Here is a 15,004-nt window from a genome sequence, read left to right as displayed (position 1 = left end):
TCAGAAAGCTCTGAGGGTTTGAGTGCCTTCTCCTAAACTTGCTCTACTCAGTTTCTACCTGAGAGTTTCAAATTCAGAGCAAGCAGAGTACTCCTTAAGAAAACAAATACAGGCCCTGAGAAATAATAAACACAATGATAACTTCAGTGGGAATCTGCACACAAATTATTTTATTAGGTGAAGTACTTTAAGTTTTCCCTCATTATATCCTTTCAGTGTATCAGAGTGCATTTAAACTCTATTTCTGGTCCAAGTACAAACCTCTCCAGCATTGCTGGCAAAGCAGTCCTTGTATAACGGAACTTCTGGAACTGAACCAGACCAAGAGACCATTCCATGTTTCACTTCTAAAAGTTATTTTGCAGCTGCCTTTCACAGCAGATTAGGAGAAAAATAGAATTTCCATCCTTTCCAGGGCAAGGATTTTAAATAGATGCTTTATCACTTTATCAAGCATAGAATTTCCTGATGAAAGAACAGCAATTAATGTTAGAACTGACAAGACTGCTTGGAGTGCAGATGACTGTCAAAATATAGAAAATTATCTCTTTGAATTTTCTTCACAGCTTTAATTAAAAAAATTTCATGCATATTTCACATTATCAGGCTATTGTTGAGCAGGTTTGGATTTCCAGGGTTATTTACCTGATTTCTCAAGGACAGTCATGATTTCAGATATTGATAAGTTAAGAAAAAAAAGTCAAAAAAAACAACCCAGAGAGCTGCCAGTCTTTGAACAGTGCTGGAGCCAGGCTGATTGCTGTTGACCAGCACATGACTTTTCATGTCATGACTGACTAGTGGCATAGGGAGGGAAGTTTTCCTTGATCAGGTTTTCTACAAGAAACCTAACAATCATGAGATGATTAGTAACCTTCATACAGTGGCTGGTGAGCCTTTCATACGTTAGCTAGCAACCTGGTCAATCGTCTCCCCGTTGCTGTGGAATTCTCTGCTCAAGAAGAGAAGTCCAAAGGCAAAATCTGCCTATCAAGTTAATGATGTATGCTTTCTGCAGCCTGGCACTGGCTGTACAAGTAATGTAATCTATTTGTGTTACAGAAGTGCCTTGTGCTCAGAGTTCTGATCAGGGCTTATTACGCAAAGCACTGAAAAGACTCATAGTAGAAGGTTAAAAATATTTCAGTCTAAGTGGACAAGAGACAATGGAAGCATTCGTGTCCCTTTTTGCAGTTGGAAACTGAGACACACAGAAACAGGAAATAAATATTTACAAAGGAACGTAGGCTCAATATCATACAGATACTATTCCCAATTTCATATATTGGAATTTACAGGAATACCTAGGACTCAGTGAAACCAGAGAGATAGTTCTTAACTAGCACCTCTTTAGCTGCTCTAGTAAATAACATTTGTATCATTAGGTGGCCAACAAATGTACTCTGACTACAAGATGCACATGACATGAGATGCTTGTGGTAAAACCGGAGAGGAAACCTCTAATTTGGAGTACTCATCTAGCATGTCTAAAATAACATTTTCCTTTAATAGGCCAGACACCCCTTCCAATCAAATCAGCAGATGCTGAATTTCAGAAATTAAAGCTTTTCTGCAGCAAACTGAAATTGCAGTTCAGCAAGACAGTTGAGCTGATCTATCAGCTCACTGGTATCAGCACAGGTCATCATTTCCCCTCTCTTTTCTACTAGTCAGAGTCTTGCCCCATCAACCTTTGGATGTGTTACTTAACATTACCTAGATGGACGAGCCATTTTGGATGTTGTCAGTGCTCTACGATGCTTCCATCTTTCAATGTTACCTACATCTGCTCTGTTAAGCCATGTGTCCAAGTCTACTTAAACCAATCCAGTTCACTTTCCATTGAAATGGGTATGGGGGTCTCTGATAAACAGTTACTGCATTTCAGCAAGCAGCTGAGGAAGTGGCACTTCAAGAAATTTTACAAAAACTGCAAGATATTTTTTTCCTAAGGTACAGCAAGAAATGTACTAAAGACCCTAGTAACAGCCCTGTGGAGCTCTCACTCTGTGCACTGGCAGCTGACAATGCTTTCTCTCACTGGAAAATAAACATTCAGCTCTCGTGAAATACTGTCTTTAGCTGCTACCTAGTCTAATTCAAGAAAACCACATTTGTCAAATTTGCCATGTCACAACAGAAAATCTTGCTAAAATCCTGCTGACCATCAGAGATTTAACAGATCTAATGATATCCAACATTTCCTGTGTTGTACTTTCAAGAATCAATGAAACTCAGAGGAAGGCATTTACCATACACAATATGCATCTGACACACAAATACTGCAACTCAGATTTAATCCTCAAACCAGAGCTAAACTCACTTGATATGGAAGAGTGACTACTTGTCTCCGGGACACCTGCTTCAAGGGTTGGTGCAGATGATGACTCTCTTGGCATTTCCAGTGTTGAAAGTCCTTTGGCAGCAGGATCTGCATGTGAAAATTGTGCTTAAACTCTCAGTATTTAGAATCAATTAATATTTTCCATCCACTTTCTCCCTGGATGCCTTTTTCACATCTTTTCAGTCATCCATTCACCCACCATGTGGCATTCCCAGCAGTTTTAAAAGGACTCTCTGTATGTGTCATAAGAATTTTTAAGGCACGGGGATCTACTGCTTAATATCACTTTTTAACAGAGATTTCTACCTATGCTTTTTAGAGCTCAGAACTGATAACCGCACATAGAGTTTGATTTTGATCCCACTCAGAGTGATTATCAGAATCACCAACATGGAAATAAGAGAGGTACCACTGATGTAAAGCTACTTTAAGTGACAGCTTAGCATCTTTTAAAAACCTTATCTCCAACATGTTATCACAGTTTTCATTCAAAAGGCTGCTGATCTAGCAGTTGATCCTAAAGATTCAAAGAGTTTAAGATTCTATCATTAAAAGAAAAATAAGCCATTAAAAGTAATGTTTTTATTTTATGATAACTGATACTGTCAGAATAAAGCAAAGTTGATGGCTGCTTTCAACACATCCTATAAATATTAATAGGTATCTGTGCTGTAAAAAGTCTCAGGCAGGAAACTGTAGCCCAGCATCGTGCACTTGAAGAAACAACCCTTTTGGATATTTAATTCAGAAATCAGTTATATCAGAAGCCCTTCTAAAACATATAGAAGCATAATAGGCTGAAAAAGCTTGAATAAGACTTATTCAATTATAATCAGCCCATTGGTAATATTAAGCCTACTTAAATGAATTATAAGACATATGTTCTTAAATAAACTAATCAATAAGGCTAAACAAAGCAAAACAAAAGAGATACATAAAACTACCCAAGTCACTAAAATACTTGTTATCTGAATTGCCTGTATCAACCTGTAATGCAAGTGAGCACTTAATGAGTCATTGTGAATGTTTTATGCTCCCCTTCGATGACGTACTTATATGCACACAAATGACTATCATACCCAAATGCTATAAGCCTAGGTTCCACGTGGTGTTTCAGAACTGGGACAGCCTTTTCAAGCAGTTTCAAGGATGATAGTGTTAGTTACTGCATGAAAACTAGCCCTTACTAATGGTCAAAAAACCATTTGAGTCTAATTGCACAATTCTTTCATGGCCATTCTTCTCTAAGAACCTATGTGAAAGGTTCAAAAGCACTCAGCTCTCCTTTGCTTTTACAAAGGTCCAGTGGTTCTTCAGCTTACTGGAACCATAAATGGGACGATGGGCCTGAAACATAAAGGGAACAGCATAACTATGATCACACCAAATTATTTCTCCTTGTAAAAGCAGAGTATCATAATAGGAAATTATACTATGGTTCCCTCTGAAACAATTAAGAAAGAAGTGAGGTCAGGAATGCATAAATACTCCCCCTCACTTCACTGGCAACAAAGAACCGAGGCCTGAAGGATTCTTTCCTATTTTAATTAATATGTTAGAAAAAGAGTGGTAAAATTCTAATAACCGAAAAATCCTGAAAAAAACCCAGGCACAAAATGAAAGAGGCAGCAGCATACAGTTTTTAAACCTGTTTGACACATCCAATTGGAAACTGAGGAAACAGCTAAAACACACTTTCTCTCCACCTGAAAAACTTAGTAACAAAACCCTGTATTGAAATGATCTGAAAAAAACTGGGATACAGAGAAATACTGTACAGCTTTCCCCATGCTTGAACTTTAAATCTTTAACAAACACAAGCCATGTAAACTTTGTGGATACTCAATATAAAAAAGGCTACAAAAAGTTTTTAGTGTATGAAAACAAAATATGTGTGTTATGTAAATACAAACTGTGGTTAATGCCAAGTGCTCTTCGTTCTGAAGCCTACAGTCTGCTCAGCTTTATACTCCACGATCCAGTCTGCTTTCCACTGCCTTATGCTTGCAGAAGAAAAAAAGGCCAAAAACCACTACACACAGAAGAGAATCAGTGTAGCATGGACTAGATTAGCAGGATAAAAGGCACAGAAGTATGTGTTTTTCTGTTTTTCTGACTCCCTGCATAAAGAGGCCATGGAGTTTCACTCCCTAACTTGGGTATCAGAACCAGTATTTTTGCCACTGAGCTCCACTTCCTTTTCAAATGGGCCCTCACACATGCACGACACCTGTATGGTTAGTACATTCCTTGTGAAAAACAAACACCTGAACGCATTCAGCTAGCTCAGACCACATCAGATGCTATATATACACACATCTTTCCCTATACATATACACATCTCTCCTTACACTGGTCTGTTATTAAAACCTTCGCTCAGTAATAAGCCTTTTGATTGTGTCAGTGATTGAGCTCACCTGCCTCCTTCTGCTCTCCCAGCTTGTCAAGGATGTTAAAGGAAATGTCCAGGTATTCTCTCTGAATAGCACTCACAGCAATCTTCCTCTGCTTCCTCTGGCGAGGCACAATCTGAATCTTAAATTCTGACTCCTCTGTCTCCTCTTCTTGTTTCTGCTCCATGTTTTGTTCAGCGTCAGACTCTGTGTTGGTATCAAGTTTATCACTTTCTGTTTGGTTTTCAGAATCTTCGGGGACTTTAATAAGGACTGTCTTTACATTTGGGCTTGGAATTGCTCCACTAGGTCTAATTTCCTCCACGCTGAGCTCGGAGTTATCATCGAGGGACATTTCTGGAAGGGCAAATGACTTCTGCAGCAGGTCCCTTTTCTGTTTCAGTGTTAGTGCGTTCCCACAGGACACGTCCTGAAGTTCTTCTGGCTTAACTAACTCTGAAGAGTCATTTTGATCTTTGGGAGAAGTGGAAAGGATCTCCTCTATTCCTGCTGAAGCATTGTTGCTTGTATCCTTAGAACTAAAGTCTTTGGAGCAATCTTCAATGCTGAACTGGACCAGTGGAGTTGTGCTGAGGCTGAGTGCAGAGACATTGATAGGAGTTGAGGGAGATGACGCAGCAGTTTTGCCAGAGACCTCATCATTCAGCTGGTTTGTTGCTTCTTCTTCTTCATCGCTCTCCACTATTCTAAGGGGAGGAAGTGGTTCAAAGACTAAAGAGTCACTGTCTGAAGTGGAGCGTACTGAATGCTTTTCAGGACCTGATGTTGAGTCAGAGGACAAATCTATCAGATCTAAATCCTCCTTGGGACCAGCAGGTTTAACTGGAGAGTCCACTTTCACTTCATAGGTTTCCATGCAGTTTAGCCTAACTTCTGGTATGACAGGTCTTCTTGTTTCCTGGAAGCTCTCTGTACGAGGAAGATTTTCTTGTGGTTCTATATTTTCAGCTTTAGTAGAAGAATTCTGCCGAGATCGTCCATAATCACTCTGCCTGTGTATGGCGTAAGCAGCAGGGACAGGTGGTTTTTCTAAGTCACACCGGTCTATGCAGGACTTCCTGCGATGTTCATCTAATGAAAACAACAGGGAGTCTGCATTCCCTATATCAAGAGATTTTTGTTTTAGAGAGCGCAGTTTTTTTTTCTGAATGCTTTCTTCTCTCACACAGCGTAGAATACTGTCTTGTAAGGCCCCCGTCTCTCTATATTCAGCCAGCTCTATTTCACCTGATTAAAACAGAAAGAGCTAATACTACCTCAGTTGGAGACTTCTGGCAGATATCTTCATCTTTATCTCACCATTCAACACGACTGGCATTTCAAATACAAACCCAGTATTAGTCAAAATTGTCTAGGTTTTGTTTTTACCTCAGAGCCACATTACATAGATTTTTACAGTGAACAACAAAAAACTATACTATTTGGATAATAAGGTTTATCTAAATTCTATCCAAATTCTATTCATCCTGGACAGATGTGCCCTGAAGATAGACTGTTTAACACCTTATGTATTGAAAAGAAAATGGCCCAGGCGAGTAATTTCTATAGACACTTGGGATGGCTGCTTTAGGCATGAGAGATGAAAGAAGTAGTGAGCTACACAGACCACTCTGAAGAGGTTTCAAAATAATTTTGGACCACAGCACTGTGGACATCATTTGGACATCAGCATATATTAGAGTAAACCTACATGTTATTTGCTACAGCAAAGTGGGCTTAAAATGGATGCTTCTAATTCAAAAAGCAAGGGTAGCAATAGCAGTGAGGATGTGGTAGCACAAGCCTGAGATCAGACAGGTGTTCAGAGAATCACCCCCCCAGTGATCCTAGACCCCAGCTGAGTTTAGCAACTACCACACCACATAGTTGTACCTCTCCATCCTCAGCAGGAGTCAAGGCAGCACAATTATACTGCACTGGTATTTTGCTATGTGAACACATTCATTGAGAATATTTTAAAAGGTTATCAATGTTGTTATTATGAATGACATATTTTCACATAAAACAGAATATTCCTGAGCATTATTGTCCCCATATTTCAAAATGCTCCACATATGAATCACCATGTAAAAAAAAAAAACAGTGAGAAAAGTTAAAGTAGATGTTTGCTCTAGTCAGAATCATTCCCCCGCCGTGCAAACACCTGAAAGAAAAAAAGGCAGGTGGGTGGTGGTGGAAATATCTTAAACTTTTTTAGGGTATTCATTTCAAAAACCTAAATTTGACAACAAAATCCTTCTATTTTTTGAAACCATGAAATGACCCTTTTTACCAATAGAAAACCATAATATTTGCAGCAGCAACAACAAATTTACTTACCCCAGAATCCCACCTTACCAAAAAAAAAAATTCCTGGGAAAAAATAAATTTGAGTAACAAGCTCCAGTCCAATGGTGGAAGAAAATTGCAACAAATCCTCTTAAACATTTTTACACTCAAAAGAGCTTAAACTTTCAGAAAACTGCTGATTTTAGATATTTTTATTCTGGAGTGCCTACTTTGAGATACTTGTAAGAGAATTCATTCAGGGAAATGTGGAGTACCTGCTCTCAAAAGCCAGACAGAGTACCTGTATTCAATCAGGCAGTGCAACAAACTCTACAAAGAAAGGTGGTAGCTTGAAAATAAGAGTAGGAAATTGTATTTCTGCATGAGTTTATACTGACAAAACAATTCATACTTCTCTGAGCATTCATCTCAACTGGTTGATATTTCACCATTTTGCTGCCACCAATTCTTTTCAGTCTTGCAAAGAAAGTTTGAGATTCTTTATTGCAAGGTCCAGTTGGTGTATCATGAATATCAGACTCATCAAAAACACTGTCTTCCTCTGCTGGAGAAAGAAAAAAACTTTATTAGTCTTAAGAAAGTGCAAATCCTTGAATGAAAAGCTGTCTATGTAATATAACCTCAGCTAGTTTCAATTAAACTTGAATTGGAAAATGAAAAATCATCTAAAGTTTGCAAGAAAATTTATATCCCAGGTATAACTTTGATATTCTTGTTACATCTTGAATTAAGGTCAGAAAGGGCAGAGATAAATGAAAAATGGGTTACAATGCAACAAAAGCATACCAAAGCTTTTACCATTTTAAGCTGATCTTTTCTACTGACAATAATACAGATTCTTTAGATGGAAGAAATACAATATATCTGAACACTGACTTGAGTAAATAACTTCCATAGTGCTCTGTGAGAAATGGTAAATTGAAGGAGATCAAAATTAGTACAAGAATTGCAAGGTCAGTAATAAACTAGCACAATAGAAAAGTGAAAAAGGAAGAAACGGATAATCTTGGGAAGCTGGTAATAGTAACAGAATAAGACCTAAGAGTATGAATTATGAAATTATTGATCTAAGTAGTAAGAGTAAAACATTATGCTCTAATTTGAGAGCTGCCGGTTGAAAATGGCAGAAAGATACAAACCTATTTATCCATCAAAAAACAACCACATCTCCTGTATGAAATGATTATAAAAAACAGAAAAATCTATATCTATCATGTCTAATAATTCATCTCCAAGGAAATACGAAATGCTACTGGGACAATAAAGAAAACAGAGCACTTAAAAGAAGGAACAAAAAAGTTTGCCTTGTTTATTCTAGTAAGTAAACATGGAGAGGAAATGCATTTGGTGTTTAGGAGTGAAGAGGCAAGTAAACCAAGGAGTTAGAATGGCCAAAAACTGAAGATTTAAACTGGACATTAGTATCTTTAGCTCAGAAATTGCTGGAAAGTTTCTACTACATGTGAAGCTATGGAACTGCCACCTAAAAGCATCAGGGATAAGATACCTAATTGATATGATGAATCCAGAAAAATCAATCAAAGCTGATAGTAAGAATTTCTGCAGAGGCTGGGTTTAATAAGTTAGGACATCACTTTTAACACCATGTCCTAGGCGTCTAACTTTTTGGCAACAAATGCTTCTTCTCACAAGATTTATCATCAGCTCTACAACAGTTTTACACTTACCATGATTCCCACAACAAAGTTTGGCAGAAAAATTAGGAAGAAGTTTCAAAAGTGAGAAAATCCATCTTTAGCATAGGGATTCTTGCTGCCTGAGAATGAAATCCTCACCTGTTGATCATCAAACCACCACCTTTGACGATGACAGCAGCACACTACCTGACCACAGACTAAATAAGCCTCCTTAGAAAAGGTAGGAAAGGCTTCAGCTTTCCAAGTCCCTAAGGAATTATATTGGCTGCTTCTTTCAGGTGAAAGAAAACTTTTCTACATCCTTCTTTTTCTGCAGCACTTCAGCAAAGGAAGAGAATCAGCCCTGCGATTAAGTCAGCACTTACTGAGGAAAATTTGCCCATTTATGGTCCTTTACCGCTGAGCAGCCCAGAGCCCTTCACAAAGCTTTGGAAAGCAAGTAAGTATTATTCTCCTTACTTTAAACATAGGGAAACAATGATGAAGCGAGACACAAGGTCACCCAGGGAATCAACACTGGACATGGGACTGGAACTTCGAGTTTTCTAAACCTAACTTGGCACTGTGAACAGGAAGCTGGGTACTTAGGCACCTTGCTTTGTCTCAGAAACATCTCAGAATCAATTCAGAAACTGAATGTATTTTATAAATTTATTATTACTACCCTCAGTGTTATTAAGTCATTATGAATCAAGTCATTAACTCAGCTCAAAACAAGGACAAATTCATAGTAAGTCCACAGTTATCTGAACCCTCTTAGCCCTCCTCCAGCAATACAAAATGTCCAAGGGGGTGAGAATATGTAATACATCCATTTTAAGGTTGCTTTAATTTTCCAGAGCTGAGTGATAGGGTGTTCAGGTAAACAAAATTTTGTGTTCTTGTTTTGCTGGCTATCTTTTTATGAGCAACAAGCAGCAAAAGAGGAAAAGGTGCTGACATGCATAAAAAGAGTGTTTCTTATATTCTTCTTCAGAAGAAGAATTTGCTGCACACTAGGAAGTCTGAGAAGGAGGATGTAAATGGTAAATAAGCAGCTAAAAGGCAAAACAGCTGAAAGACAGCTACAGATTAACATCAGAAGAACCTGTTAAACTTTGATCATACTTATCACATAATAAACTTCACAACTGTAAGGAACTACACTAAGTGACACCATGTTACTTCAAACCCCAACCTTACACCAGTCCACACCATCACAGTACCTCTGCTATGGCTAGCAAGCACATACAGAGTTAACAATCAGACACAGACTCTAAGGGTTGAACCATTCTCTTCTGCCTTTAGACATCCACATCATATACATCTGCATGTAAGCTATTCAGCTTCAGCTCCTTTTACAGAGAAAAGAAAACTGTAGACTGAATTCATCATTTTCTCTTTTCAACATCATATATTTGCTACTATGCCATGTTATTATAAAGTATAATCAGAATGCAGGTCAGGATGGTTGCACACCTTGTGTGTGGTCATGATCAGTTAATATTGTCATAGAAAAGGCCACAGACTATCCAGGCATGGTGACTGAACTATTAAGTCTAAGGTATACCCCCCCTGAGAAATGTTAGACTGCTGTCCTATGCTTAGCCCACAGAGAAATTATGAATTTCTTTTACTATAGGTGGCTATAGCTGGTCAGGTAAGTCACACCTTGGACTTAATTCTGAGTATTATGTTCTAAAACTCAGTCCATGTTTACCTGTTTCTACAACATCTGCAAGACTTAATAAATTAAATCAATGACTATCATAAGTGAGAATGTTAAAAGTACCTTTTTCCTTTTCACTGTATCGGCTTATGTTACTGTTGTCACTATACAAAGGACCAGCAGTTGCATGGGGCTTGCAGCTGTGATATTGAGCATTGAGGGTATTGACTGTGATGTGGATTAGGTGAAGCACAATCTTGCTGATTTCACAGTCTCTGTAGGGGTACTGTTCAGTGAAAGAGAAAAACTTTGGCTTAAAAACTAACTTTCCTTGGATAAACATTTAGGCAGTAAAATAGAAAAATGATAATATTGTCAGCTGGATGCTCTTTGCCTTCCTTTGATCATACATTATTAAATACATCATGAGAAGCAGGACTGTTTTCACAGAATTATTTTTAAAAATTTTTAAAAATCCCTATTAGTAACATTTAATAGATTGTTTTCTTGACTTTTATGTGGCAAAACCAACTATTAATAATAATAATAGAGGTCTCTCATCAGAACTGATCTTCAAATAATCTATTTCAATCAGCATGTTATCATTCATTTCTAGTGTCTTCACTTCCTTGTATGCCCTATAGACCTGCTAGAAATTTGTTAAGCATATCGAAAGTATTCACAGCTCCATTTTAGTGCATAAACCCATCACATTTTGACAACACTTCCTAAAAAGCATCACTCAACTAAAGAATACAAACTGTTAAGCTGACCACCCCCCCCATTTAAAGTTACTATTTTTTTAAAAAAACTCATTTTAAGTTATCAAAATACTCTTCACTGGAACTTTATATAGCATTTTCCTATTTACCAATCCGTATTTTTCTTTCTCAGGTAACCATGTGAAAGACAGTATAGACAGCAGAAGTAACAGGTCAGTAGCACAGGTGAAAACCTATTTCAGACATTGAAATTAAATTTATCAAATAAGCAAATCAAAGTGTCCTTTACATTTCCTTTCACCTGCAGTACAGTTAGAGTGTTCCCTATAATAAATTTCAAATTGAAGTGTAAATTTTAATGTGGACAGCGTCTTTTTAAGCCCACTCACCTTATAGAGAATGACAAGCAAAGCTTTTAACCACATCTGCCGAATGTGAGGTTTGAGGGACCAGAGGGAGCAGCGAGGAGGCTGCTGAAAGTAATGCCTTAGCTGAGGACAAGTGCAGTATTTCAACACCTGCACCACCAAGGGAAGAAGGTGTTTTCCCAAATTGATGTTATAATCCATCACCTGAAAATAATATTAGCACAGGAGTTAGCTCACCAAAATCAAATCCACTGATGTTGAAAAGCAAAATAACTAATACAGTTGAGGTATTAGTCAAATGAAAAGAAACAGATGTTTTTAAGTAAGTCTCACTATCAGTTAGAAAATTTCTGCCAGCTTGCCACATTCTCATTTTAGCTAGATAGGTAAAACAAAACAAAAGATGTGTTCTGAAAGCCTTTCATCCTGCACAGTCTAAATTTTAACATACATTGGCAAGTTCATAAAATACATTATGCTGTGATAGCCTTGTATTACAGCACAAGTTGATCATGGTTCAACAGAGAAAACCATATTAGGTATATCTCATGTTTAATAGGATGCAATTGTAGGTTTTGGGAAGGGAGTTGCGTATTTGGGTTTTTTTGTATTAACACTGCATTGCTGGTTTTCATTTTCTCATCAGGCTTGCAACATTAGCTGTTGGGTTTTTTAAGCCCCATGTTCTAGTATTAGGTAATGAGACAAGAATCCCTCTCTTTACTATAGCAAAGTTAAGATTGTGTCTGCAATGTTATACAGAAAGTTTAAGCATGCAAATCCTAAAGGATCCAAGAGTAAAACTAATGAAAAATATCTTGCTCTAAATAAAATGCTCATCAATTTTCAGTAGTGGTGTTACTGTAGACAAGTTGCTGTTGTTACTGCTAGTCATAAGCTTTGCCTGTATCACTGAAGAGCATCATGCTATTTGGTGCCTACCCTAGAGGTTTGAGTCCTGATGGTTAAGTGCAGTGTGGCCATATATTCCCACTACCCTGACACAACTGTGTTTTCGATTGAAACTGCATTGCTATTTTTCCATTATCCTCCCATCAGTCTTGCAACATAAACTATTTTTATTTAAAGCCGTATGTTCTGAAATCAGTAGCTAAACTAGATCATAACAAGGATCCATAAAGCCCTTGTCTCTGACGCTGACCTATACTGGTTGACACCCAGGAAGGTATAACAGCAGGCCAAGCTAACTCCAGCACAAGCCCCAAGGTCTAACACGTCCCTGCAGTTTCAGTGGACTTAGTGCACTTTACCAGGAGCCCTGTACATCTAAACAGACACAAACAACAGTTTCATCCGCATCATCCATTTCCTTCAGGTCTGTATTTCTTTTTTTGGTTTTGTTTTTATTAGAACAAGTGGATGAGCCTAATTTACAAACATAGAACTCATCTCTCAAGTTCCCACCTGAACAAGCTGACTAGAAGTTTTTCCCTGTACAATTCTCTAGTTCGATGTGCAGCTGTCTCAAATTTTTGTGCTGCATGCACAGAGCTACATAGATGGATCCCCTGTCTACCCGTGAAGGGTTAGCCTGCCAAACAGATGATATAGAATCACCAAATATGGTTCTACCCTGCAATGCCTTGTCCCCTCAGGGTGTGACACAGTTATATAGCATGGTTAGGAAAAACTCATCCATACAAGGAAGACAGAACCCTGCCTTAACACAGCACATACTGTAATGCAGACACGTGTTAAGATGAGCAGACCCATTTTTTAAGTTGTCACAGGAAGATCTGGAATCAATGATGTTGCAAATGCTGAGCAGAGCCCGGCCCTGCTGCTTCCCCACTCCGACAGGCTTGTACAACATTGCCACCATGTGGGGCAATACCGCAGTGACTGCAAACACCAAAACTTGGCTACTTCTGCTGCTAGGAAGAGAAAGTGGCATTTTATGCTTTCAAGAACTCCAAATACTCAGATTTCATGATGCAAAATACTAAGAGACATTTGTTTTTTTTTTTTGTTCTTGAACTGACCATTCCAACCAAGCTTGGAATCAAAATCAACGCACCAGCAAGGCAGACTAATCCCAATCTTTCTGAAGCTGATTGGGGAAAGCAAATATTTATGACTAGGGCAGGGAGTATAACTGAAATAGATCTCTTAAGAGCTCTATACAGAGTTTTCACTCTGCAAATGCACCTTCAGACTTCAAATAGCATTTCCCTTGCAGCAAAGGCGATTCCCCACACAAAGCAGCCCTACAGCTAAGAAAAATTGCCCCCATAATATAAACTAAAGTTTTGAAGTCTGCTACATGGAGAAAAATCTTGGCCTACTTAAGTTCTCAAACTCATGGGATATCAGGGGAGCCAGGATTCAACTATGAAGCTTTTCAAACAGAAATGGTGAATTTGGCTATGATGACACATTGTAAAGGCAAAGAGGAAAGGCAGGAACTGATATTTAGAGCTGCAGTAAGTAGTACTTCTGAAAATCAGGTGAATTATGATCACTGAAGCTGGGGAATCCAAACTTGGAAAACACACAGAAAAAAGTGGAAGATACTGCCCTGTGATCTTAACGGCCACTTCCAGACTCTCAATACAATGGTAACAGGCCTGAATCTCCTTTTACATGCTTCAGCTTAAAATTGTACAAATAAAAGATGATTAACAACACATGGCAATGGTGCTCTGAAACAATGGATCAGGATGCATTTGCAGCTACTCAGTTTGAATTAACACCTTCTATTTTGCCCGCTGAAACACAGATACCTGACTTCTCCGTGACTGAAAATTTATCCAAGTACCTACATTACAACTGTCTTCGAAAAAAATCACTGATTCCAACGTATGATCCAGAAAATCTTGATAAGAATTGCAGATATGGTAGAGGCCAAGATAGCTCTGAGCAATGTTTGAAGGTTACAGTTGGCATTTTAAGAGCTGGGGGAGGGGGAGATCTGAAATCACAGACCTCTCTCTCCCCTGAGGTAATCCTTTATGTCAGACTATGATATGGAAAAAGCGTGGAAGTGATGATGATGCTTCACTGCAAATAATAAAGGTTCTGCAAGTGTGAAATGTTTTTCAGCCTAGCATTGCCAACTGCTCTATCAGTAAAAGTTAACTGAGCTTTAGAAGACCCTTGTGAGGTAGGAAATTACGGTCCTCCTTACAAGATGGAGAAAGAAGGCACAAGGTAAGGATGTGCCCAGTCATCTACCATAGCAATATAGGCAGAAGTTCATCATGGTGGCACCACTCTCTAGGAAAAGGAGAACAGAAAGTCCTGGTGCACTCTAAGGAAGAAGGAGAATCAGTCTCCTACAAAGTGAAGAATGTCAATGAGCAGACCACTGATGCAGGGAAACAAGCAAGAGCACATGAATCCCAGGTCTTCCTGAATGGGAAAGGAAGAAATGACACATGAGAAAAGCAAGGCATTCAAAGGCTAGGGAAAGAGGGCAAGGAGGTTTGGAGCAGTCTCTAATTTTTCATCACGTAGTATTTGCATGCCCCCATGCACAGAAAACCATTATCTCTATGCCAATGATGCAGCAAGTTTAGAGTACTAGAAAAAGTTACAAAT

At 38.4% G+C, this 15,004-nt stretch overlaps 1 protein-coding gene across 9 annotated transcripts in view; it reads right to left on the bottom strand.

Moving 5' to 3' along the window:
* UNC79 (unc-79 homolog, NALCN channel complex subunit) overlaps positions 1-15,004 on the bottom strand; it is a 114,643-nt gene that overhangs the window by 47,971 nt on the left and 51,668 nt on the right. For 6 of the 9 annotated variants that reach the window (XM_074868660.1, XM_074868665.1, XM_074868666.1 and 3 more), the window contains 5 exons: positions 11,465-11,647; positions 10,477-10,639; positions 7,439-7,591; positions 4,762-5,985; positions 2,324-2,431 (listed from right to left, as the gene is read on the bottom strand). In XM_074868660.1, the coding sequence (XP_074724761.1) occupies positions 2,324-2,431; positions 4,762-5,985; positions 7,439-7,591; positions 10,477-10,639; positions 11,465-11,647 (1,831 nt within the window). The remainder of the gene's footprint in view (positions 1-2,323; positions 2,432-4,761; positions 5,986-7,438; positions 7,592-10,476; positions 10,640-11,464; positions 11,648-15,004) is intronic. The other 3 variants (XM_074868661.1, XM_074868662.1, XM_074868663.1) reach the window with 2 other exon arrangements.

This window comes from Strix uralensis, chromosome 4 (genome assembly GCF_047716275.1).
Source record: "Strix uralensis isolate ZFMK-TIS-50842 chromosome 4, bStrUra1, whole genome shotgun sequence".
In the NCBI taxonomy this organism is placed as follows: domain Eukaryota; kingdom Metazoa; phylum Chordata; class Aves; order Strigiformes; family Strigidae; genus Strix; species Strix uralensis.
The sequence above is the reverse complement of the archived record's forward strand: the minus strand, read 5'-3'. Positions and strand labels throughout refer to the sequence as shown.